Source organism: Heptranchias perlo, chromosome 4, assembly GCF_035084215.1.
Source record: "Heptranchias perlo isolate sHepPer1 chromosome 4, sHepPer1.hap1, whole genome shotgun sequence".
Taxonomy (NCBI): domain Eukaryota; kingdom Metazoa; phylum Chordata; class Chondrichthyes; order Hexanchiformes; family Hexanchidae; genus Heptranchias; species Heptranchias perlo.
This window is the reverse complement of record NC_090328.1, coordinates 16556256-16583656: the sequence shown is the minus strand read 5'-3', so window position 1 is coordinate 16583656 and position 27401 is coordinate 16556256. Positions and strand designations below refer to the sequence as shown.

The window sequence follows — 27401 nt, the reverse complement described above, 5'->3', positions numbered from 1 at the left end:
CAAAATGATTCCTCTGATTGTCCTCAGGATGTGCCCATTTAGACAAGAGAGTACCTGAGCCAAGGCCTTAAAGAGACTGACCAAATTAAGCACAACTCGACCTTAGCACTAAGAAGTAGATCTTTGTAAAGTGAGAGGACAAATTGATAAAAGCTCTTAAAAAAGAAACGTAGGGGATCCTTGGTTTTCCAAATAGTGACTTAGAGTGCAATAGCTTAGAAATAATACTAAGCCTATAAAAATCATTGACTAGGCTGCATTTAGAATACTCGGCAGAAACCCCATTTACACACGTGTGTGGGGTTTCCACCAACCAGGCAAACCCTCAAGGAAATTCCCAGTGATCATGTCCATCGGGTATTCTATTTTAGGAGGAATATCAAAAATCATCAACAGGGTGCAGAAGAGATTCACTAAGATGATAATGATGAGAAACTTTAGTTGTGAAGAGAGACCATGGAAACTGGGGCTATTATCATTGGAAGTAAGTTAAAAGATCTGAGAGAGGTGTTCAAAATTATGAAATGTTTTAAGAAGATAAATGGAAAAAACTATTTCCGCTCATCAGTGAGTCAATTGAGGGCATACATTTAAGATGATCACAAAAGGAATGAAGGGAGGTGCTAAGAGACATATTTTTTGTAGAGCTTTTTATGGCATGGGATACCATACCAGAAAAGGTGATTAAGCAGGATCCATCCATAATAGCTTTTAAAAGGAAAGGAGATAAATATTTGAAAAATTTTTGAAAGGACAGGGGAATGGGACTGAGTGCATAGCTCTGTTTAAGAACTGGCACAGATATGATGGGCCGGATGGTGTCCTTCTGTGTTATAAATTTTATGGCAACTATACTCCAAACTGCCTGTGAGAAATGACACAAGGGGGTCATCTATTAAGAAAATAAAAGATTTGTCATGATATCACTAAGGGAAAATATGGTTTACTTTTTAAAATGTTTCTTTAGACAATTATAATCCTGACAATGAGATTCATGATCTAACAAGTCGGAGACACAATGCTAAATAAAAATCTATTATTTACTCTTTTCATACTTTGTAGCATAATACATAAACATTCACCGCAGTGTAAATGCTTTGGGGATATGTAATGCATGTCCAGAAATAGATAGACTGGTCGTAATTTAATGTGATTAAGTGAGAGGTTACACATTTTGGGAGGAAAAGCAAGGAATGGGAGTAGCCACTTAACGGTATGAACAATCCAGGAGTTCAAATACACATTTCCCTCACGGTGTGAGTGCAGATAGATAAAGGCATAAAAAGGCCAAAGGTATTTTATGTTTTATAAGTAGGGGCATAGAGTACTGAGTAAAAGAGTAATGATAAATTTATACAAAGCAATGACTTCAGTGGAGTGTAAAATCGATCGAGATGTAAAACGGGCGTCCAACCTGAACCCACCGGGTGGGTTAGGTTAAAATCGGGGCTTAAGAGTCAACTACATAGTGAGGGACCGGAGTCACATGGAGGCCAGACCGGGTTAGAGTGGCAGGTTATCTTCCCTGAAGGACATTAGTGAACCAGTTGGGTTTTTATAACAAGCCAGCAGCTTTCTTAGTCATTTTCTTCTACGAGCCCACAAATGACCAGATTTATTGCATTCAGTTTTATAATTTGCCATGGTGGGATTATGAACTGACATCCTCTGGGTTGCCAGTTCTGTACCATAACCACTAGGCTACTGTACCCTAATTACAGATTGTGGAGAATGGAGCAGACTTTCTTGGATAATTTAGTGAAAGCAGACAATTTGATTTTAAAAAATCATTATATTTCAGTTAGGTCATTATCTTTTATTCTTGTTTCAAAGTTATTTTAATTTGTCCAAATATTACTCCTCTCCATGGCACATACCAGATCCTAATCAAGAAGGTAAACTGGTATTCTCTTCTTGACCCTTCCTAACACTGGTCTGCAAATGGTCAGGAGGACACTGTTGGAGATAATTCAACAATCACTCTTCCTCCTCTCCCTCCCTTTGTGAAAATGGCCACTCCCTGATTAATCACCTCATTGACAGACGAACTGAGATCAGGAACACCATGTAGGGGATTGCAAGCATAAACCACATCCTGTCATTCCATCAGAAAATTCAAAATGAGGAACATGAACTGACAAAGGGACTGAAAAGGTTTGTGAATACCCTCTTATTCCTCCAGTCAACTGTATACTCTCCAAGGAAAGTCAACCAGGTAGTTCTGATCTCATTAACAAAGTGTGGCATTGGTTGGAGTTTTGAAACAAGTCAACCATTCATCCCTTTGGCCAAGTAAAGTTATGTTACAAATAAAGGAAACTTAAAAGAATGAGATGAGGTGGGGGAGGGGGAACGTTATAAGGGAAAGGACTGTGACATCATGGAAGCAAAAATTTCCTACGAGTTTCATTCTTCAATTTATAACTTTGATTTATTTGTAACAACAGTCAGTGAGTTTCAATTTATACCTTCTGCCAATCAGATGTGTGATAATTAGTAGTGGATAGATAAACAAAATACTCATTGCTATGATAAAGATGGGTAAATTTCATCCAGAAAAATTAATATTTAGAATTGTGTAACTCTATAGATTGAAACTCAAGTTCCAAGTGATAAGTTTTGTGGGAATGTAGAAGCTACCTAATATTTTAGCTTGTGTATTAGCAGCAGATAGCTGAACCTCTAGCAATATTTCATGATCTATCTTATCTTTTCTTGCTTGTGTAAACAGACTATAGTCCCAGAAAACAATTATAATGAGGACTGTTAGACTTGGAAGTTTAGTAGCTTAATGCAAAAGTTCATAATGCCTTTTACAGACTAGTACTTTACGGTATGAGTCGTTAACGATTTCAACTGCATTACTCTCTAACCTGTTCTTTGATGAATGCAAAATGCATTTTTGAAGAAGCTGAGCCAACAGATTAGTCGAGTATTGCATACTTTCAATGTCTGGTGTGAAACATTTTTCTCTATAGTGAAATAAACTTGACTCCAATAAAGTGGCAAAAGCATTATTGTTAAAAATATATAGATAACAGATGCAAGTTATTGACATTGAGAATGCGCTGTGGGAATATTAGCTTGTGAACACTTAACACGTTTCGTGTGAAATCCCTTTACTGTTTTACTAGAGGATTAACCTGTTAGTGTGGATAGATGAAGCAGTACGCATATCCCTTTAAATATGGGATCTTTTACATCCACTTGGACAGCATGTTGGTCTCATCCAAAAGGTAGCTCCTCCAACATTGTAGTAGTCCCTCAGGATTGCAGTAAAGTATCATCTTAGATCATAACCCACAACATTCTGACTTGCATGTCAGCCTTGGCTCAGTGGTAAACCTCTCACCTCTGAGTCAGAAAATTGTGGGTTCAAGTCCAAATCCAGAGACTTGAGCATATAATCTAGGCTGACATTTCAGTGCAGTACTGAGGGAGTGCGGTGCTGTCGGAGGTGCCGTCTTTCAGATGAGACGTAAAAGATTCCATGGCACTATTCAAGAAAGAGCAGGGGAATCGTGGTCAATATTTATCCCTCAACCAACATCACTGAAAAAAGAGTATCTGGTCATTATCTCATAATACCTATTGGCCTTGATATTAACACCCCACCACAACGGGAGGAAATGCACAGAACGTGACACCAATCCACCGCGCACACGTCCACCGCCATTTTTACAGCGGCAAATATCGGGGCATCCGAGTATTCCACTTTGAAGTGGCGCGACGCTTATTAACGTTTTTAAATTGCGCTCCTACAGTGCAACTGGGAGCCCGATTTGAAGTTAACTGCTGCTCATCGGGTTTCCCAGGAGTCGGGAAACTCGGTGGTGAAACGGAGGCGGGGGCTCTACGCTTTACAAGGTAAGTGGCTGTTCCAGCACTCCTTGTGGGCCAGGAAGAGCAGGAGATCTCCCCACCCAGGCCCCTCAAAGATGCCGTTGGCCTCCCCCAGCCCCAATTGCTGAGCTTCCCCCCACCTGATTGCTCGGGACCGTCCCTAAGGGTCTCTGGCTGCGGCCTCCTGCCGCTAGTGTTACCTCCCGCCCTCCGGCTCGGCTGTCCATTTGGCCGGCTACCGGGTGGGAGGCGGAGCTACCAAATGTTAATGAGTCCTACCGGTAAGATTGGCAGGACCTCAGCGTCCCCGGCCTTGCCGGGTTCTTTGTCCGTTTTCAGCCTCACCCGCACCCACCCCGCCTCCCCGTAAATATCGGGGCCTTTATCTTTGGTGAGGTAATTTGTTATTTATAGATGAGTGAATAGTTCAGTGGGAGTACATTTTGTATATAAAAAAAATATACATTATAAAATATTGACTATTTATTTGAGCTCCAAAGAAACCCTGAGATGAGTTCAATTGATGTCACAGATGTGAAGTGTCCATTTACATTTTGGGGTGCCTGCATAGATGAGGCAAGGGTCATAACTTCAGTCCTGCTAGAAAGATGATTCAAAGTTACCTGTCCCCAGATACCAGCTGGAGATGATACAGGTGCAGGCAGCACGGTTTCCTGAGATTGGGTGGATTTTTCTGTATCAAATGGAGGATTTGCTGAACAAAAATTACTTCCCCCGGACTTATGTTCCCTTTAAAGAAATGAATGAGAATCTTTGAATATGAGATATGAGGGGAGTGAAGTTAATGCAAAACCATAGAATAATGCTGAATGAACCAAACTGTCTATTAACTGTGAGTGAGTACCCATAACAAGTGTTAATTTTCATAGTCTATTCGTAATGAACATCCGTGAAAGTTTCTCAAGTTCTCGAGTTGTTATGATCTGGAATGCACTGCCTGAAAGGGTGGTGGAAGCAGATTCAATAGTAACTTTCAAAAGGGGATTGGATATATACCTGAAGGGGAAAAAATTTGCAGGGCTATGGGGAAAGACCAGGGGAGTGGGACTAATTGGATAGCTCTTTCAAAGAGCCGGCACAGGCGATGGGTCGAATGGCCTCCTATGTGCTATATGATACTATGATTCTCAAATGCACTCAAATGTTGATTAACTTGAAAGAAGCCTTTTGGGTTGATGGCCATTCATGGCTATTAAAGGTAAACTCCATGAAGACAACTTAAAAAGCTTATCACTGAAGTTTATCGGCAATTTTTTGCGATATTGGTTGTAAAATAAAAAAGTTGGTTAATGTTTTTTTTGATGCACCTCTCGAGTCTAAATATTGTTCCATCTAGAATCATCCACATTGAATGGTTAATATGTTAGATGTGTTAGTGACGGCATCACTTGACTTGACTAAATGCATTTCCTCCCTCCCCTTCGCACACAATATATTGTTTTGCAAAACCATTCATTTGTACCTCCTGCCCCTCATGCAGTAAAAATAGCTCAGTTTGTCCTTTTGATAAGTATGCTGAGATAAAGAATTAAAGTACAATTAGAACTGATTTTAAATAAACTTCAAAAATTTCCCTGGGGACCTGTTGCACTGTCTGGAATTTTAAACACTTTTAGTGTTAGAAAAGAGCTATTTGTTCTGTTGGCTCTGTTGATTTGGCAAAAAAAATTAAGAAGCCTTTGAATGCTGTTGAGTGGAACTCTTTAAGCACAAATGGACAGAACAGTCAGAGAGTGATACAGAGCCAGCTGTTTAACCCCACACCACTCTAAAGCATTTAGTGGTCTCAAACCAGTATCTGCAGTATGTTAAAGTGCATCACAAATGAATTGTTCCACTGGATGATGAATCAGTCCACTCCACTCCGAGTAGCAGTCTTGTCAGCTGTGAGTCCATACATTGAAGTTTTTGGGGTAGATGTTGACTTTGTTGAGATCGTGTAAAACAGGCGACAGCGAGTCAGCAGCCCGTTTTATAACTCCCTCAATTTTTATTTCCGTTGACTTCAATGGAATCGGGAGAGATGAAAAACGGGCTGCCGACTCGCTATCACCCGTTTTACACTATTGCACCAAGTCAAAATCCATCCCTTTGAGTCAAACCTGTCACTGGGAGTTGGGTCTGTCACTGGGAGTTTGGTCGGGTCCATTACTGGGAGTTTGGTCGGATCCGTCACTGGGAGTTTGATCGAGTACGTCGCTGGGAGTTTTGGTCAGGACTGTCACTGGGAATTAGTAGGGTCTGTCCCTGGGAGTTTGGTCGGGACTGTCACTGGGAGCTTGGTTGGGTCTGTCACTGGGAGTTTGGTCGGGACTGTCACTGGGAATTAGTAGGGTCTGTCCCTGGGAGTTTGGTCGGGACTGTCACTGGGAGCTTGGTTGGGTCTGTCTCCGGGAGTTTAGTCAGGTCTGTCTCTAGGAGTTGGGTCGGATCTGTCTCTGGAAGTTTAGTCGGATCTGTCTCTGGGAGTTTGGTCGGGTCTGTAACTGGGAGTTTGGTCAGGTCTGCCTCTGGGAGTTTGGACGGGTCTGTCACTGGGAGTTTGGACGGATCAGTCACTGGGAGTTTGGTCAGGTCTGTCACTGGGAGTTTGATCGGGTCTGTCACTGGGAGTTTGATCGGGTCTGTCACTGGGAGTTTGATCGGGTCTGTCACTGGGAGTTTGGTCGGGTCTGTCACTGGGAGTTTGATCGGGTCTGTCACTGGGAGTTTGATCGGGTCTGTCACTGGGAGTTTGATCGGGTCTGTCTCTGGGAGTTTGGTGGGGTCTGTCTCTGGGAGTTTGATCGGGTCTGTCTCTGGGAGTTTGGTGGGGTCTGTCTCTGGGAGTTTGATCGGGTCTGTCACTGGGAGTTTGGTGGGGTCTGTCTCTGGGAGTTTGATCGGGTCTGTCACTGGGAGTTTGGTGGGGTCTGTCTCTGGGAGTTGTGTAGGGTCTGTCACTGGGAGTTTGGTGGGGTCTGTCTCTGGGAGTTGTGTAGGGTCTGTCTCTGGGAGTTTGGTGGGGTCTGTCTCTGGGAGTTGTGTAGGGTCTGTCACTGGGAGTTTGGTGGGGTCTGTCTCTGGGAGTTGTGTAGGGTCTGTCACTGGGAGTTTGGTGGGGTCTGTCTCTGGGAGTTGTGTAGGGTCTGTCACTGGGAGTTTGGTGGGGTCTGTCTCTGGGAGTTTGGTGGGGTCTGTCTCTGGGAGTTTGATCGGGTCTGTCACTGGGAGTTTGGTGGGGTCTGTCTCTGGGAGTTGTGTAGGGTCTGTCACTGGGAGTTTGGTCGGGTCCGTCACTGGGAGTTTGGTCGGGTCTGTCACTGGGAGTTTGGTCGGGTCTGTCACTGGGAGTTTGATCGGGTCTGTCTCTGGGAGTTTGATCGGGTCTGTCACTGGGAGTTTGATCGGGTCTGTCACTGGGAGTTTGGTCGGGTCTGTCACTGGGAGTTTGATCGGGTCTGTCACTGGGAGTTTGGTTGGGTCTGTCACTGGGAGTTTGGTTGGGTCTGTCACTGGGAGTTTGGTCGGGTCTGTCACTGGGAGTTTGGTCGGGTCTGTCACTGGGAGTTTGGACGGTTCTGTCACAGGGAGTTTAGTCGGGTCTGTCACTGGGAGTTGTGTAGGGTCTGTCACTGGGAGTTTGGTGGGGTCTGTCTCTGGGAGTTGTGTAGGGTCTGTCACTGGGAGTTTGGTGGGGTCTGTCTCTGGGAGTTGTGTAGGGTCTGTCACCAGGAGTTTGGTGGGGTCTGTCTCTGGGAGTTTGGTCGGTTCTGTCACTGGGAGTTTGGTGGGGTCTGTCTCTGGGAGTTTGGTGGGGTCTGTCTCTGGGAGTTTGGTCGGTTCTGTCACTGGGAGTTTGGTGGGGTCTGTCTCTGGGAGTTGTGTAGGGTCTGTCACTGGGAGTTTGGTGAGGTCTGTCTCTGGGAGTTTGGTCGGTTCTGTCACTGGGAGTTTGGTGGGATCTGTCTCTGGGAGTTGTGTAGGGTCTGTCACTGGGAGTTTGATCGGGTTGGGACTGATACAGGGAGTTTGGTTGAGGATTTGCAAAATCTTTCTCACTAAGCTTTACACATTGAACAAATTTTCATAATTTTTCCTGGCTATGTGCCAACTTTGGTGCTTGAGAAGCATTTTTATGTTATACAGTGAGCACACTGATGATCAATCAAAATTGATTCATTTGAAATCATCAAGTGAAATGATGATTTCATTTGTACAAATGAAAGTTTTCTACTTTCATTGGTACAAAACGGTCAAAACAGTATCACTGTTCAGCTGTTTCTCTTTTGTGCATGAGTACTAATAGCGTAACGATTCCATAATGTGGATATGTGTTGAAGCAGGTGATCATGATATTGTCTGTAATCACTGCCTACTTTCAACAAAGCTTTTTTCAATTCCTTCACAGCTGTCTTATGCCAAACAAAACCTGTCCCAAGAATCACATGTGGAACAGTTTTTTATGCAGATGTGTGATGCAGCATGATTTCAGCAGCTTGCTACCCCCAAAAAGTGATTCTGGTTAGTAAGTTTATTTTATTTATTCATTTATTTATCTGCTGTTCAAGTACCTACTACGGAACATGTCAGACATGAACGCAACCTTACTCTGCACAAGTCAATTGTTTACAGTGGGGCCATGCGTTGATGTATAAAACAAAATGTAATATATGCAATAAATACACACATTGGACATAAAACCACATCAAGCTGGATGAGCTCCAGTCCATACTGTGTCCTGGCCTAAACATCTGGGTTCAGTTTTGTCCCTCTCAAGATCTTTACTCAATCTAATACGTTTCAATCTTACATGGTGCTTTTACTTACTGCTTCCACAATGGTGGAAAGCAGTTTTGGATGCCCATCAAGGTGAGTTTAACTTGTTAGTCAGGAGGTGACACTGATGCTCACTCTCCCATAACATTGAAAAGTAGCCACCCGTGGAGCACAACTCTGTGTCTGCAACGAGTGCATTGACCTCAGTGTAAAACGCAGCTGGCAGTATAACTTGCATCTACTGGATGGGCTTCACACTCTACAGATCCCAGTCCAACACCAGTATGCTCTATCTCACATTTTATCATTATCTGCTTTCAACCATCAATCTGTTTTAGTTTTTCTTGTCTCTACAGGTGTCAGCTGTGGCTGAGTGATAGCACGCTCACCTCTGAGTCAGAAGGTTGTGGGTTCAAGTCCCACTCCAGATACTTGAGCACAGAATCTAGGCCGGCACTGTAGTGCAGCACTGAGGGAGTGCTGCACTGTCGGAGGTGCCGTCTTTCGAAAGAGGCCCTGTCTATGCTCTCAGGTGGACATAAAAGATCCCGTGGTACTATTTCGAAGAAGAGCAAGAAAGTTTGCCTAGTGTCCTAGCCAACATTTATCCCTCAACCAACATCTAGTCAGATTATCTGGCCATTATCACATTGCTGTTTGTGGGAGCTTGCTGTATGCAAATTGGCTGCCACTTTGCCTACATGACAACATTTCAAAATTGCTTGTAAAGCATTTTGGGATGTCATGGGGTTGTGAAAGGTGCTATATAAATGCAAGTTCTTTCTAATTTCCCTGTTAACTGCTTGTTTTCTCTTTCATTTGACCTTTATTTTGTCCTTATTTCTATCGTCCTTTAATCTTCAGCAGCAGCATTTAACTCCATGGTGCCTTTTCTTCTGTTTGCTTCTTCCTGTTTTACACACCAATTGAATGCGTTGTTTCTTTCCTGCATTCTGTTCTACACCTCTCTTCATTGAAAACCCTCCCCCCCAAAAAACCCTCTAGCCTTATGATTTGATTCTAGCCCTTTTTTCACCCTTTGGCTCTGTCCTTTTGATATTCTGTTTCTCTCTGATGTAAACCATTCCCCCATTCCTTACCTCAACAGCTGTTCCTGCTCCTACTGCTGCAACAGGAATATTTTACACAGATTTTAATCTTTATTCTTTATTTTAACTGTGCTAGAGATTGTGGGTGATTTGCCAAAATCAATATTAAAATGTTATTTCGCCTTACTTGCACTAAGATTAGTTGTCAAGGCAATTCGTTACATAGGGTGCAGGTATAAGAACATAAGAAATAGGAGCAGGAGTAGGCTATACGGCCCCTCGAGCCTGCACCGCCATTCAATAAGATCATGGCTGATCTTTGACCTCAACTCCACTTTCCCGCCCAATCCCCATACCCCTTGATTCCCCTAGAGTCCAAAAATCCAACGATCTCAGCCTTGAATATATGTGCAACTGTTCTGGACACGGCGATACACAGACGAGGTTTACACGGACTTTTCATCAGCAATGAAAATGTCGATCCAGCCAACTGTGCTGGTGGCTACTTTTGTCCATTGCTGCCAGATTACTGGGCGTCTGCTTGAGTGGATATGTGGCCTGATTCTTACAATCTGTTGCCTTTTGGGGGGATCTGACGTTGTGTCCCAGTGAGCTCAGGCAATGTTCATTATAACAGAGCGTGAGACTTCCCCAGAATGAGGAGCCTGTAAGGACCAAAAATAATACTAAATATCCCAGGCCTCCCCTTACAGTAGGAGACATTTGTCAGTTGGGAAATGTTAACAGGTAAAATGTTGATTCACATATTTTGTTGAATCGGAATAAGTTTACTCAGATGCTTTCACCGACTTGGAGACAGTTCCAATACTTCACAGCTATACAGATCACGCTGGGGCTGACAGTGAGGCAGAAAGAGCAGCAGCTGTTAAAACAGACCCTGCTGCCAATTTTTCCTCTCTCTTCTGGCTGTAGAGAGCTACAGTTTAGTGACAGAACTACTGGGAGCAAAGGTATAACCTCAGGCCGATCACTATGCTTGCCACATTAAACAGGCTCCTCATTCTGGGGGAGACACACGCCCTGTTATAACAAACGATGCCTGAGCTCAGTGAGACACACGCCAGACCCCTGCAAAAGGCAACAGATTGTAAGAATCAGGCCACATATCCACTCAAGCAGACGCCCAGTAATCTGGCAGCAATGGACAAAAGTAGCCACCAGCACAGTTGGCTGGATCGATATTTTCATTGCTGATGAAAAGTTCTTGTTGTTTTACTGGAAATTATTTTCACGCCTTGCATCGCACCCTCGTTTATTGGGTGCATAGGAAATCCCTTCTTGGCAACTGCGTCACTCTTGAACTGGCCATCGGCGAAGCATGTAAGAACGTAAGAGATAAGAGCAGGAGGAGGCCATACGGCCCCTCGAGCCTGCTCTGCTATTCAACAAGATCATGGCTGATCTTCAACCTCAATTCCACTTTCCCGCCCAATCCCCATATCCCTTGATTCCCTTAGTGCCCAAAAATCTATCTATCTCAGCCTTGAATATACTCAATGACTGAGCATTCACAGCCCTCTGAGGTAGATAATTCCAAAGATTCGCAACTATCTGGGTGAAGAAATTTCTCCTTATCTCGGTCCTAAATGGTCAGCCCCTTATCCTGAAAATGTGACCCCTAGTTCTAGACTCTCCAACCAGGGGAAACAGCCTCTCAGTATCTACCCTGTCAAGCCCTCTCAGAATCTTATGTTTCAATTGGATCACCTCTCATTCTTCTAAACTCCAGAGAGTATAGGCCCATTTTACCCAATCTTTCCTCATAGGACAACCCTCTCATCCCAGGAATCAATCTAATGAACCTTCGTTGCATTGCCTCTAAGGCAAGTATATCCTTAGGTAATGAGACCAAAACTGTACACAGTACTCCAGGTATGGTCTCACCAAAGCCCTGTACAATTTCAGCAAGACTTCCTTACTCTTGTACTCCAAACCCCTTGCAACAAAGACCCACATGCCATTTGCTTTCCTAATTGCCGCTGCACCTGCATGTTAACTTTTTGTGTTTCATGTTCAAGGATACCCAAATCTCTCTGAACACCAACATTTAATAGTTTCTCACCATTTAAAAAATATTCTGTTTTTCTATTTTTCCTACCAAAGTGAATAACCTTACATTTCCCCACATAATACTTCATCTGCCACTATCTTGCCCACTCACTTAACCTGTCTATATCCCTTTGCAGATTCTTTGTGTCCTCCTCACAGCTTACTTTCCCACCTAGCTTTGTATCGTCAGCAAATTTGGATACGTTACACTCGGTCCCTTCATCTAAGTCATTAATATAGATTGTAAATAGCTGAGGCCCAAGCACTGATCCTTGTGATACCCCACTAACTACAGCCTGCCAACCTGAAAATGACCCATTTATTCCTACTCTTTGTTTTCTGTCCATCTGGTAATTATCACATTGCTGTTTGTGGGAGCTTGCAGTGTGCAAATTGACTGCTGCGGTTCCTACATAACAATAGTGATTACACTTCAAGAGTACTTCATTGGCTGTAAAGAGCTTTGGCATGTCCTGAGGTCATGAAAGGCATTATAGAAATGCAAGCCTTTCTTTCTTTTTGACAGCGAAAAAGAAATGAGGGATACATTTAGATGAGCCATGCAGATGGTGGCATAGAGCTTCACTATTGAGAAGTGAGCTCAATAGTGGGTGCAGTAGGTTAGTGATTATGTTGGACTAACGCTATTGGTGATTTTTGAGTTCACATACCACCATTGCAAGTTGTGAAATTAAGTTTTAAAAAATGTGATAATTTGTGGGCTACACCAGAAAAAGACCAAGAAAGCTGCTGGATTGTTCTAAGAAACCCAAACGGCTTAACAGTACCATTTATTTTTACCAGTCAATGTAGTAACAATTCCTCTTTCTTTAAGAATACATTTACGATGTAAGTACACACAGCGACTAGAAAAATTCTTGTCTTATTTTTATTGTAAAACTTGGACAGCTGCTTGGTTCATTTTTAATGGGCAGTGTCACCACCTGCTTGTACATGCTGGCTGGCTTAGTGATTAGATTGCTGATGTGAGGACATTGAAAAGAAAGACTTGCATTTATATATCACTTTTCATGACCTCAAGAGGTCCCAAAGTGCTTTGCAGGCAATGAAGTACTTATAAAATGTAGTTATTGTTGTAATGTAGGAAATATGACAGCCTTAGTGCTGCACTGGAGTGTCAGCCTAGATTATGCACTGCAAATGGGCCTTGAACCCACAACCATCTGATTCAGAGGTAAGAGTACCACCAACAGAGCCATGGCTGACATTCTAACATTAATTGCAACGCGGATTGCATTTGGGGCTACAAATAAACCATTTTCACTTTAATATTGCTTATTGTAATAAGCAAGAAGAAAAATAAATGTGAGCAGTTTGGACTGAAGCAAATAGTTCATCTTACTGCATTAGCTGAAGTGGCAGGTTCGAGGTTGGAGCAGATTACATCTTGAACTGAGCCTGCACGAGAAAAAAAAGTCCCTAAGTGATGTGAAAACTCCCTTCACCAGAATAAAAGTCAGCAGCAGAAATAAACTTGCCAATAACAATTTGTCTTGAAACACTTTCAATCACTCTGTGTTTTCTTAAATAATGTGGCAATATCCCAGTCAAAGGGGGGCTGCATTAACAAGGGAGCTACATAATGCTTTGGCAGAAGCAGATGGGATTTTTGAATGTTCCTTCCGAATAATGTAGTCTTTCTTCATTGAACACCAAGATCCCAGTCCTTAGCTGAGGAAAAGCAACAGAAAAGCTGAAAGTACAGCCAAAATTGATGGCCAGCCAGACCCTGAGCAATAGAATGCACAGAGATTCCATCCATTACTGTGTGTTGGAAGTGACAAATACATTATAACCAGAGTCCGCTGCCCTTTGCATGGCAGCCCAGGCTTGTGCCATAGTAGACCCATAAAATGTCAATCTTTGGCACAGGTTTAATCTCAGTGTGAGAAGTCTGGAGATCAAAGGAACAGAACTACTCTTAAACAATGTGGCCTTGAATTCGGCAGAAGTCCAGCAAAACTGATCCAAAACTACTAATTATGAATATAACACATAAAAATTTAATTTTAAAAATGAAATTCAATCAGTGTTTTTTTTTTCATTTTGATCTTTTTACAGTTTGGCAGCTATGAGGGATGTCATGTTCTGCTGTATTTTTTTCTACTGTTTGATCCCTGCAGAAGTACAAACCAATATTTGAGCTCTAAATGAAAATATGTTTTGAATTTAAGAGGTACTTTATTGGTATTATGACTAAAACCACGAACAAATGTTATTTTGGTTCAATCATCTACAATTGTTGGAATTTCAATGTTGCTCTTGAGTTGAAATAGAGAGAGCACGAATGTGATGGGGTATCTTTTAGCAGGGCCTCACAAAATTTATCCTGATGGGTGTTATTCTTATCACGTTCATCATTGCATGCCTGTCAGTAATAAACAACAAAGACAACGGAGCTCATTTATTGAGTTGCTCACTGTGCAGTCTTCTTGATTCTACACTGCGCAGCCTAGATTTTCCAGTTGGCATTGTTTTAATGCCAGTCAGAAAATCTAGGCTCATTAAACTACTGCCAAAGCAAAGGAAACAGTTAGGCACCTCCTCATAACTCACTACCAATACAACAACAATTTTCATTTATATAGCGCCTTTAACGTAGTAAAAGGAACCAAGGCGCTTCACAGGAGCGTAATCAGACAAAAGAAAATTGACACCAAGCCAAAGAAGGAGACATTAGGGCAGGTGACCAAAATCTTAGTCAAAGACGTAGGTTTTAAGGAGCGTCTTCGAGGAGGAGAGAGAGGCGGAGAGGTTTAGGAAGGGAATTCCAGAGCTTAGAGCCTAGGCAGCTGAAGGTATTGTATTAGTTACTTGAAATCTACTAACAGGCCATTGTAACAAGAGGCTTAGGGTTAAAAAAGGCTTGGAAACTTGATATCAGGATTCTACCAGCACAGTTGTACTGGCAGCTTGGAAGTGCACGAGTAGCCCAGATGTCCGACCCTCTAATAGTCTTACAGTCCTTGTAGGAAGATGTTGACCTCCACATTCACTCCCTACAATGGCATCTTTGAGATTCAAAATTTACTGTGTGGACAATTACAGCTACAAGCCTGTTATTACCTGGGAGAAATGTAAGGAGTTGCACAACACCAGGTTATAGTCCAACAGCTTTATTTGAAATCACAAACTTTCGGAGGCTTCCTCCTTCGTCGACGAAGGAGCAAAGCTCCGAAAGCTTGTGATTTCAAATAAAGCTGTTGGACTATAACCTGGTGTTGTACGACTCCTTACATTTGTCCACCCCTGTCCATCACCGGCATCTCCACATCATGTCTACCCAGGAGGGCAGAGGTGGGAGTTGAATCCACAACCTTTTGACTCCGAGGCAGGAGTGCTACCACTGAGCCGAGGCTGACACCTTACTCAAAACAATGAGGGAAATAATGATTTTTCTCATTATAGCTTGACTCTTGTATTAAATGCAAATATTTCAGTGAATGTTTCTGTTGCACTTTATGAGGTAGATCTTCCTATTCCTGTGCCTGGGTCCATTAGGTCACTTAGGCACAGCACATGCAGGGAAATCCAGCAAGGGGGAGTGCACACCCATAACCGAACGCACCTGATTGTCCATCAATTTTCAACCCGGGCAATGCTTTATGCTCAAGTGCTCCAGCGGAAAATCTGCCCCCATTCTCTTACGTGGCACTTTATCAAACGTTTTTTGAAAGCCCAAATTCACTGCATTCCCTACTTCATTTTATAGCATATTTTACAATTTATTAAGCCCTGTTCCCTTAAAGAATGTATCTGATCGTTTTTATTTCTTTCACAGATGGAGCCACAGGCTTCCACAGTGTCTGTGGGCCGAATAAAGAGCTGGACGAGGATACCTGTCAGTGTGTCTGTAAAGGAGGCCTACGCCATTCCAGCTGCGGACGCCACAGAGAACTGGATAAGGACTCGTGCCAGTGCGTGTGCAGAAACGGACTGTATGCCGCCATATGTGGACCCCACAAGCAGTTTGATGCAGATTCTTGCGAGTGTATTTGCAAAAAAAGCTGTCCGAGAAATCAGCCTTTAAACCCAGTAAAATGTGCCTGCGAATGTACAGAGTCTCCAAACAAATGCTTTCTGAAAGGAAAGAGGTTTCACCCTCACACCTGCAGGTGAGTGTTGTGCCAGCCCACATTCTTAAGTAAGGTGTGTCCTGTTTCGCAGTAATAATAAGTGCAAGTTACTGAAGTGCTTTGAGACATTTTGACAATGTGATAAAGCATTATATAAATGCCTTTCTTTTTTCATGCTTTATAAAAAAAATCATTCTCGGGTTGTAGGCATTGCTTGCAAAGCCAGCATTTATTGTCCATCCCTAGCTGCCCATGAGAAGGTGGTGGTGGGCCTTTTTCTTGAACCGCTGCAGTCCGTGTGGTGAAGATACTCCCATAGTGCTGTTAGGTAGAGAGTTCCAGGATTTTGACCCAGCGATAATGACGGAATGGCGATATATGTCCAAGTCTGGATGATGTGTGACTTGGAGGTGGTGTTGTTCCCATGCATCTGCTGCCCTGGTCCTTCTAGGTGGTGGAGGTCGCGGGTTTAGAAGGTGCTGCCTTGTCGAGGTGCTACAGCGCATCCTGTGGAGAGCGCACACTCCAGCCACGGCACGCCCATGGTAGAGGGGGTGGATGTTTAAGCCAGTGGATGGGGTACCAATCAAGCGGATTTTGTCCTGGATTGCGTCGAGCTTCTTGAGTGTTGTTGGAGCTGCACTCATCCAGGCAAGTGGAGAGTATTCCATCACACCCCTGACTTGTGATTTGTAGGTGGTAGAGAGGCTTTGGGGAGTCACTCGCTGTAGAATACTTAGCCTCTGACCTGCGCTAGTAGACGCGGCATTTATATGGCTGGTCCAATTCAGTTTCTGGTCAACGTTGACCCCCAGGATGTTGATGGTGGGGGACTCGGTGATGGTAATGCCGTTGCATGTTAAGGGAGGTGGTCGTGTTCTTGCTTGTTGGAGATGGTCATTGCCTGACACTTGTCGGATGCGAATGTTACTTGCCACTTATCAGCCCAAACCTGGATGTTGTCCAGGTCTTGCTGCATGAAGGCATGGACTGCTTCATAACCTGAGAAATTGTGAATGGAGCTGAATACTTTGGACTCCTCATCGAACAGCCCCACTTCTGACCTTAAAAAGGAGGAAGATCATTGATGAAGCAACTGACGATGGTTGGGCCTAGGACGCTGCCCTGTGAAACTCCGACAGCAATGTCCTGGGGCTAAGATGGTTGGCTTCCAACAACCACAACCATCTTCCTTTTTGCTAGGTATAACTCCAGCCACTGGAAAGTTTTCCCCCTGATCCCCATAAACTTCAGTTTTATTGAGACTTCTTGATGCCACACTCAGTCATATGCTGGCTTGATATCAAGGGCAGTCACTCTCACCTTACCACTGGAATTCAGCTCTTTTGTCCATTATTGGACCAAGGCTGCAATGAGGTCTGGAGCTGAGTGGTCCTGGCAGAACCCAAACTGAGCATCAATAAGCAGGTTATTGGTGAGTAAGTGCCACTTGATAGCACTATTGATAACTCCTTCCATCACTTTGCTGATGATTGAGAGTGGACTGATGGGGCAGTAATTGTCCGAATTGGACTTGTCCTGCTTTTTGTGGACAGGACATACCTGGGCAATGATCCACATTGTCGGGTAGATGTCAGTGTTCTGGAGCACAGGTTTTCAGCACTACAGCCCGGATATTGTCGGGGCCTATAGCCTTTGCTGTGTCCAGTGAACTCAGCATTTGATGTCACGTGGAGTGAATCGAATTGGCTGAAACCTGACATCTGTGATGGTGGGATCTCGGGAGGAGGCCGAGAAAGATCATCCACTCAGCATTTCTGGCTGAATATGGTTGCAAACACTTCAGCCTTGGTCTTTTGCACTTACATGCTGGGCACCGCCATCATTGAGGTTGGGGATGTTCATGGAATCTCTGCTCCCGCTAGTTCCTTAATTTTCCACCACCATTTGCGACTGGATGTGACAGAGCTGTAGAATTTTGATTTGATCAGTTGACTGTGGGATTGCTTAGCTCTAGCTATAGCATGCTGCTTCCGCTGTTTAGCATGCAGTCCTGTGTTGAAGCTTCACCAGGTTGGCACCTCATTTTCAGGTATGGCGTGCTGCTCCCAACATGCTCTTCTACACTCCTCATTGAACTAGGGTTGGTCATCTGGCTTGATGGTGATGGAGGAGTGAGGGATATGCCAGACCATGAGGTTACAGATAGTGGTTGAATACGATTCTGCTGCTGCTTACAGCCCACAGCACCTCGTTTTGAGCTGCTATTGCTGTTCTTAAGCTATCCCAATTAGCACAGTGGTAGTGCCACATGACATGATGGACGGTGCCCTCAGTGTGAAGACGGGACTTGGTCTCCACAAGGACTGTGTGAACATAAGAACAGAACATAAGAAATAGGAGCAGGAGTAGGCCAATCGGCCCCTCGAGCCTGCTCTGCCATTCAATAAGATCATGGCTGATCTGCCATTCAATAAGATCATGGCTGATCTGATCCCAACCACAAATCTAAAGAACACAAGAAGTAGGAGCAGGACCCGGCCACTCAGCCCCTGGGCCCGCTCCACCACCCACAGGGCATTGACCGATCCGAACTCAGCTTCATGTCCAATTTCCTGCCCGCTCCCCATAACCCCTAATTCCCTTTACTTCTAGAAAACTGTCTATTTCTGTTTTAAATTTATCTAATGATGTAGCTGATGGTCATCCCTGCCAATACTGTCATGGGAAGATGCATTTGCAGCAAGTAGACAGGCTAACATTTGTATTACACTAACAAAGATTCCTTATAAAAAATATTAGAAGTAAACTATTATCCAAAGTATTTAGGAGTTAGTTATAATAAAATAACTTGGATTTATATAGGATCTTTCACGACCTCAGGACGTCCCAAAGTTCTTCACTTTTGAAGTGTAGTCACTGTTGTAATGTAGGATAATAATTTCCCAGTTTAAGCTAAAGATTGGGCAGAAGATAGCACAGCAGATAGATAGGGTCTGATATGTACAGTCTCCTTAATACAAGCCCTTGTCTCCCACTTTGAGTTTGAATACATGGCTGAAGTCTTAATACAAACATACAAAATTGATGGGTAGAAAAGGACCAGCTGGTCCATCAAGCCTGCCGCACAGTCATGACGGCCAGAGCATCATGACTAAACACTTTCTTCCTTCCTCCCTCCCCCTCCCCGCTAGCCATGTAATCTCCTGGGAGAGGCAAAAAGGGGAGAAAAAATCCAGAAAGAACAAGGCTTGAGTCACGCATGAGAGAAAATGCCTTGTTTTTGTATGATAACTCTGTGTTTCAGAAATAAGGTCGGCTTCTGTCAGTGCTCGCCTTAATCATTGGTTTAGAATTGGTAAATCGCTGTCTGTCCCACTTACCCTATTCAAACCCACTGCTCAGATGTAAAGCCAACAGGTAGATTACTTTACCTGGAAGTAGCTGCTACTGCTAAGTAAAAACCTGTTACAAACCAGAGCAGTAAACTTAACATCACAAGGAACATCTAGACCCTAAATGTCAAGTCTAATCAAGTCATGCCAGGGGATTGCTACTTTGACAGAAATGGCTCCCAAATGTACCACTATATTGTGAAACAATATAGCAGATGTGGTTTGTCGAGTCATTAACTTAACCAGGCAGAAATAGTTTTCCCAAACCAAATGCAGTAAGAATAATGGGTATTTCGTCGGTTATACTGGACGGGAAATACCAATTTGTAGTTGCAGTTAATGCAGATAAATTAACCATATTTGGACTGTATCTGCAATTATTTTGTTTTGAATTGGTGTTAACAAGATGGTTCAAGTTGTTTCTTTTGCAAATTGAGTTCTTAACCTGAATCTGTATTCAGTGCTCGTTGATTTCCCTGCTCTCAGTTTATGAGTAAATATTCTACGTCGGAGGTTAATCAGTCGACTGATGAAAAAAACTGACAAGTATATGGGAGTGGTGCTAGAGGATTGGAGGGTAGCAAGTGTTACACCCCTGTTTAAAAGGGGGGAGAGGGATAAACCCAGGAACTACAACCCAGTCAGCCTAACGCCGATGGTGGGGAAACTTCTAGAGACCATAACCCGGGACAAAATTAATTGTCACTTGGAGGGACATGGGTCAATAAATGACAGCCATATGGATTTATTAAAGGCAAATCGTGTCTGACAAACTTGATTGAGTTCTTTGATGAAGTAACAGAGAGGGTTGATGAGGGTAGAGTGGTTGATGTGTATAGGACTTTCAGAAAGCGTTTGATAAAGTGCAGCATAATAGACTGGTTAGTAAAATTGAAGCCCGTGGGATTAAAGGGACAGTAGCAGCGTGGATACGAAATTGGCTAAGAGATAGAAAGCAGGAAGTAGTGGTGAACAGTTGTTTATCAGACTGGAGGAAAATGTGGGGTGGTGTTCCCCAGGGGTCGGTATTAGGACCACTGCTTTTTTCGATATATATTAATTACCAGACTGGTAATATTAAAAACCTGGACTTGGGTATAGGGGCCATAATTTCAAAATTTGCAGATAACACAAAGCTTGGAAGTGTAGTAAACAGTGAGGAGGATAGTAACAGACTTCAGGAGGACATAGGCAGACAGGTGAAATGGACAGACACATGGCAGATGAAATTTAATGCAGAGAAATGTGAAGTTTTGCATTTTGGAAGGAAAAATAAGGAGAGGCAACATAATTGAATTGGTACAATTTTAAACGGGGTGCAGAAACAGAGAGACCTGGGGGTTCACATACGCAAATCTTTGAAAGTGGCAGGACAAGTTGATAAGGCTGTTAAAAAAGCATATGGCTTTATAAATCGAGGCATAGAGTACAAAATCAAGGAAATTATGGTAAACCTTTATAAATCACTGGTTAGGCCTCAGCTAGAGTATTGTGTCCACTTCTGGGCAACACACTTTAGGAAGGATGTCAAGGTCTTGGAGAGGGTGCAGAGGAAATTTAGTAGAATGGTACCGGGGATGAGGGACTTCAGTTACGTGGAGAGACTAGAGAAGCTTTTTGATAGTTTCCAGTGGCAGGAGATTTAAGATAGTTGACAAAAAGCCAGGGGAGAGATGAGGAGATTTTTTTTTATGCGTTGTTATGATCTGGAATGCACTGCCTGAAAGGGTGGTGGAAGCAGATTCAATAAGAATTTTCAAAAGGGAATTGGATATACACTTGAAAAGGAATAATTTACAGGGCTATGGGGAAAGAGCAAGGGAGTAAGACTAATTGAATAGTTCTTTCAAAGAGCCAGCACAGGCAAGATGGGTCAAATGGCCTCCTTCTGCACTGTGCGATTCTATGATTTTATGTATCTGCATCAGGGAATTTTTAAACCTACAGACAACTGTCATTAGTGAGTGTGTATCCATATGCATTTGTGTTTGTGCCTGGGTGTGTGCATGTCTGTATATTGTGTGTGTGCTTCTTTGTATCTGTGTGTGTCTGTATATACGTGTCTGGGTTTCTTAACGCTGAAGTATGCAGTACTAAACTTTATCTTGATACCCATATTTAGTGTAGTACGAGCCTTCATTGATCCATACCTTAGAGGTCCCTTATGGCCTACAATATGCTGTACCAAAAAGCCATATTCATAACAGGTTGTATAAGCATTACTGATACAATTTTGCTTTCATGATTGCAGCCGTACATTCATAGGAACATTAGGAACAGGAGTAGGCCATTCAGCCTGATCCACCATTCAATTAGATCATGGCTAATCTGCACCTCAACTCCATTTACCCGCCTTTGCTCCATATCCCTTGATACCCTTACCTAATAGAAATCTATCGATCTCAGTCTTGAAAGGTCCAATTGTCCCAGCATCCAAAGCCTTTTGGGGGCGAGCATTCCAGGTTTCTACTACCGTTTGTGTGAATAAAGCGCTTCCTGATTTTGCTCCTGAATGGCCTAGCTCTAATTTTAATATTATGTCCCCTTGATCTTGATTTCGGCCACCAGAGGAAATAGTTTCTCTGTATCGACCTTACCAAATCCTTTTAAACATCATGCATTGAAAATCATCAATATGTGCATAGATCCCGAAAATATAACTGAAGCATTTCTAATGCCTGTAGTTGTCAGGGGCAGGGGATAAATTTCCAATCATTGCATGTGTATGGGTGCATTGTAATTCTGAATACCGAGCCTGGTTAGCAACCACATTTAAAGGAAAAAAACACGGGCGTGCGGACATTTTCACATACACAGTGGGAAATGTTCAACCCAGTTTTCTTTTTTTTCCCCCAGTTTTTTTTTGTGGAATTAAATATTTTAGGTGGGTTGAGAGCGTGTTAAAGATTGAGAGGAGTAAAGGGCAGTGAGCTTTATAAGTTGTCCCTATCGTTGATAGAATTTCTGACTGTGGTGCTCCTTAACCTAGTAAGTGGCTCATGTTGGCTATACCCTGCACTTTGGAAATGATCTACAATTTTGAAGCTAGATCAATTGAAAATTTCACAACTGAGTTTGGTAAATTTTTGTTAGGCAAGGGTATTAAGGGTTTCAGAACCAAGGCGGGTAGATGGAGTTAAGGTACAGATCAGTCATGATCTAATTGGCTCAATAGCCTACTCCTGTTACTATTTTCGAGAAGGTTCAAAAAAGATTCACAAGGATGATAAGAAAACAGAGGATATACTTAACAGGAAAGGCTGAACAAGCTGGGGCTCTTTTCTCTAGAAAAGAAAAGGCTGAGGGGTGACCTGATGGAGGACTTTAAGATAATGAAAGGGTTTGATAGACTAGACGTAGAGAAAATGTTTCCACTTGTGGATGAGTCCAAAACTAGAGGTCATAAATATAAAATAGCCGCTAAAAAATATAATAGGGAATTCAGGAGAACCTTCTTTACTCAAAGTGTGGTAAGAATGTGGAACTTGCTACCACAAGGAGTAGTTGAGGCAAATAGCTTAGATATATTTAAGGGGAAGCTAGATAAGCAAACGAGGGAGAAAGGAATAGAAGGGTATGCTGATAGGGTTAGATGAAGTAGAGAGGGAGGAGGCTTGTGTGGAGCATAAACACCGGCATAGACCAGTTGGGCTGAATGGCCTATTTCTGTGCTGTAGTTTCGATGTATTCCTAATTTTATTATTTACCAAGTGATCTAGCAAAACCAAATAGTAGGAAGTAAGCTTCCCACCATTGTTTCCTTATTTTCTTTATGGTGAAGAAATCATAGTGATCTGAAGAGATTAAATTCTGAATAAATTGTACTTTCTTTAGTAAATAAAACTGATTTTTTTTTCCCCCTGCTTCTTTCAGCCAATTTTCTCACCTCTTCTCCTTCCTATCTTGAAGGTTTTGGCTCTTTGCTGGGGTACAGTTCCACTGCTGCCGGGCAGCCTCTGGTACCACACACAAGTGGTTATTCTTCATGAGTGAGCCAAGACAGTGAGTGCTGGCAAGCTACTCGAATGTGGGGGGGTATCAGAGCCAAGCCTGTTCCTGCCCTCACTCAACATACACGCAACTTCCAGTAGGGGTCACTGGAGTCACCAACAATCGGGCTCATAGCTCTGGCTGACTTTTCCCCATAAAAAAAGATTTGCATTTATATGGCACCTTTCACAATCTCGAAACGTCTCTCACCATTCTTCATCTAACCCGCTCACCATATCCTTCTATTCCTTTCTCCCTCATGTACTTAACTAGCTTCTCCTTAAAAGCATCTATGGTATTTGCTTCAACTACTCCTTGTGGTAGCGAGTTCCACATTCTAACCACTATCTGGGTAAAGAAGTTTCTCCTGAATTCCTTATTGGATTTATTAGTGACTATCATATATTTATGACTTCTAGTTTTGGTCTCCCCCACAATTGGAAACATTTTCTCTACATCTACCCCATCGAACCCCTTCATAATTTTAAAGACCTCCATTAGGTCACCAAAGAGCCCGAGCCTGTTCAGTTTTTTCTGATAGTTATAATCTCTCAGTTCTGGTATCATTCTTGTAAATTTATTTTGCACCTTCTCAAGTGCCTTCATATCCCTTTCAGAAGTGGAGATATTTTTTTTGTTTCTGTTACATTGTGTTAACGCTTACAATTGACTTGCTGTGATGGAGCCAACATAGAGGAAACATAAGGAAAATCAACACTCCAGGTGTGACCGTTCATCAGGATTAATGATGAAGGGTTTCCCCCCAAAAAACATTGCTGTACCTTTTTCTTTCAGGTGCTGACTGGCCTGCTAGATGGATAATATTTCCAGCATTTTCAGTTTTTATTTCAGATATTCCAGCATTTGAATGCGTTTTTTTCCCATCCTTAAATAAACTTTCCATTTCGACGACACCCCTTGCCACACAATGCAAAGTCACGCAGCAAAACCTGAGAAGGGTAACGTCAGAGGTTACAGAGAATTACATGGAACGTACAGCACAGAAACGGCCATTCGACCCAACTGGTCTGTGCCGGTATTTATTCTCCACATGAGCCTCCTCCCACCCCTCCTTCATCTAACCCCACCAGCATAACCTCCTATTCCTTTCTCCCCCGTGTTTGTCTAGCTTCCCCTTAAATGCATCTATGCTATTCGCCTCAACTACTCCTTGTGGTAGCGAGTTCCACATTCTAACCACTCTCTGGGTAAAGTAGTTTCTCCTGAATTCCCTATTGGAGTTAATGGTGACTATCTTCTATTTAAAAGTGGAAACATCTTGTTGGAGTGAATGTGCCACAAAACGTGGAGCAGCACAGTTATCCAATGAAAATTAAAAGTGGAAGTGTACGCATTAGAAAAACCCTCCTGTGAGTCTGCAATAGGTTTTATTACAGTTGGATTATGATGGCTGTAAAACTAACTCTTGCAAAAGCAATCAGTTATTTTACATCCTGAAAACATTTTCCAACCAGATTGTTATTCTCTGTGATAAATGGATAATAAACCAACTTTTGTTGGAAGGGGACATGTATTCTCTGATTAATTAACTCAAGATCTCAGCCAGAATCTATTTCTAACTTTTTGCTTCTAATTTCTGTCCAATTTATGTTACCATAATCTGAATCTTTTCACATAAATGAAGGTCTGTTGGCATAAATGGATCTCTCTGTTCAAACATTCAATCATGACAAGAAAAAGAATCTCAACAGGAACTATTTCCAGCACAATAGCCTGTTTATGAAGGTGGAGTGGTTCAATCAGGCCAAGAACTGTGGCTTCCTTTAATGAATTGCATGTTTCTTCATTGGTGTTAGTTCAAGCCCTATTGCAGTAGACCACTGTTATCGTTTAATTTAAGCCACAGTAACATTAGGGAAAATGCATGGGCATTGTGCTTATTTAATTACAAATATTATCATGTGGAGGGATTGCTTGTGGAAAATGCTTGTGGAAACTTTGTTTATGGAAAATCTTTTGATTTGCAGTATTTGGACCCGATGCAAACTTGCCTCTAAGTACTGTGTAAGCAGCTTTGGCAATGAAACTCCTTTTATAGGCTGTCCGTAAAAAAATAAACTGACCATCGGTGTCATTGGCCTAGAAATTACACTACAGGTTACTGTTGTACATGCGTAAAGATTTCACTAAAATCGCTGAAATATCGGACAAATAGTTAAGTGTTTGTAACTATTACCTTACAGCATCGTTTCAGGCCATTGATTCATTATTTTCTTAACATGATTTTATTTTAATGACTCCAGCAATGGCCAGAAGTAACCCAATTTGCTGCTTGTCCCATTCTTTTGACAGTGGTGCATCAAAAACATATCCTTTTCCTTTATATATAGCATGGCGCAAGGATCATTGCTATAATAATTATGATTTGTGAGTCCGGTAGGTGATAGAAGGGAACAGAGTCGGTATTTTGGCTATGTCTCTATATTAGATCATTCCTGACCACTAACTTATCACCTCAATAGTTTAAAACCATTTCTTTATGGTGGAGATATGCAGTAGAACAGGGTTGTCCAAGCTGTGACCCAAGCAATTCCATAGCCCAACAACCCAGCCCTTGTAGCACAGTATAGCTGAGTTCTATTTGTACTGCATCTCATATTTGTTGATTTATCCTATTGGAATTTGGTGGAGATTTGAAATCCATGTATTCTCATCCTCACTTTCAAATCCCTCCATGGCCTCATTCCTCCCTATCGCTGTAACCTCTTCCAGCCCTACAACCCTCCGAGATCACAGTGCTCCTCCAATTCTGGCCTCTTGTGCATCCCCGATTTTCATCGCTCCACCATTGGCGGCCGTGCCTTCAGCTGCCTAGGGCCTAGCTCTGGAATTCCCTCCATAAACCTCTCCGCCTCTTCACCTCTCTCTCTTCCTTTAAGAAGCTCCTTTAAAACTTCCGGTCACCTGTTCCAATATCTCCTTATGTGGCTCAGTGTCAAATTTTGTTTGATAACGCTCCTGTGACGTGCCTTGGGACGTTTTATTACGTTAAAGGCGCTATATAAATGTAAGTTGTTGTTGCTTTGCACCCCGTGAGGTCAAGATGCCTGCACACCCTGCAATAAAATATAAACGCTGGTATCATCCTCGTGCTGTAATTGTCACCTCCCAATGTGGTATGATTAACTGATCATTGAAAAGGTTATACATAGATTATTTAAGACAATAATCTCTCTTTGTTTTCATCCCACAGTTGCTACAGGCCACCCTGTGCAGTCCGGACGAGACGCTGCAGCCAAGGCTATTACTTTAGCGAGGAGGTGTGTCGCTGTGTCCCCACGTACTGGAGAAGACCGCACACTGACTATTATTGACAGTGATTGTCATTCGGCAAAAAAAGAACAATTGTCAGACTTTCACATGGACGCAACTACCGAGAGGGAGAACGTTGTATAAAAAAAATGCATAGTATTTACATCTTGGTTTCAGCAGTGCACCAGAGACCCAGGAGGGCCCGAAGCAACCCCGACACTGCACATTTCAAAAGAAATGCAGAAATACAATGTAGAAACTTATCTGGAGGCAACGAGTCGTGCAAGGAACTCACCCGGGCTTCATGTGACACGCGAATGACCAAAAGGTCTAGATTTTTTCAAGCTAATTTTTTTTAAGATAATGAATCTATATCTAATTTATTGCCACCAAAATGTTGTGCAACATTCCTGTTCATAGCAGTTAACAACTGTAAGAGCTCACTGTGATCAGTATTTTTATATCATGTAAAATATCTTTAAAATAAAAGGCAAAAGTGTATTGTACGTCGTGTATCCATTGTAGGAATTGCCCAACATTGCGCCTTTGCTCTGCCTCTCGAGGTTACGACTTGTTTACACTGTAAAGAGATAGAAAATGTGCAAAAACAGGGAGAATATTGAAAACAAACAAGGAAAAAATAAACTGCGAAAAACGCTTCCATTTGATGAAGATACAATGCTCGATCTGGCTGTGTTAGCTGTGGCTCAGTTGGTAGCACTCTGTTCTGAGTCAGAAGGTCATAGGTTCAACTCCTACTACAAGGCCTTGAGCATAAAATTTAGGCTGACATTCCATTGCAGTACTGAAGGAGTGTTGAGTTGATGTCTTTCGGATGTAGAAGTTAAACCGAGGTCCCATCTGTCCTCTTATGTGGACACAAAAGATCTCACAGCACTATTCAACAAAAAGCAGGAGATTCTCCCCGGTGACCTGGCCAATAT

The 27401-nt window shown here is 42.7% G+C and overlaps 1 protein-coding gene across 2 annotated transcripts in view; it reads left to right on the top strand.

Annotated features, from left to right (window-relative positions):
* The window catches only part of vegfc (vascular endothelial growth factor c), a 207712-nt gene extending 180749 nt beyond the window's left edge, over positions 1 to 26963 (top strand). For both annotated transcript variants that reach the window (XM_067982522.1, XM_067982523.1), the window contains 3 exons: positions 8255 to 8367; positions 15544 to 15877; positions 26399 to 26963. In XM_067982522.1, coding sequence (XP_067838623.1) covers positions 8255 to 8367; positions 15544 to 15877; positions 26399 to 26519 — 568 coding nt within the window. In that variant the 3' untranslated portion in view covers positions 26520 to 26963. The remainder of the gene's footprint in view (positions 1 to 8254; positions 8368 to 15543; positions 15878 to 26398) is intronic.
* The last annotated feature ends 438 nt before the right edge of the window (positions 26964 to 27401 follow it).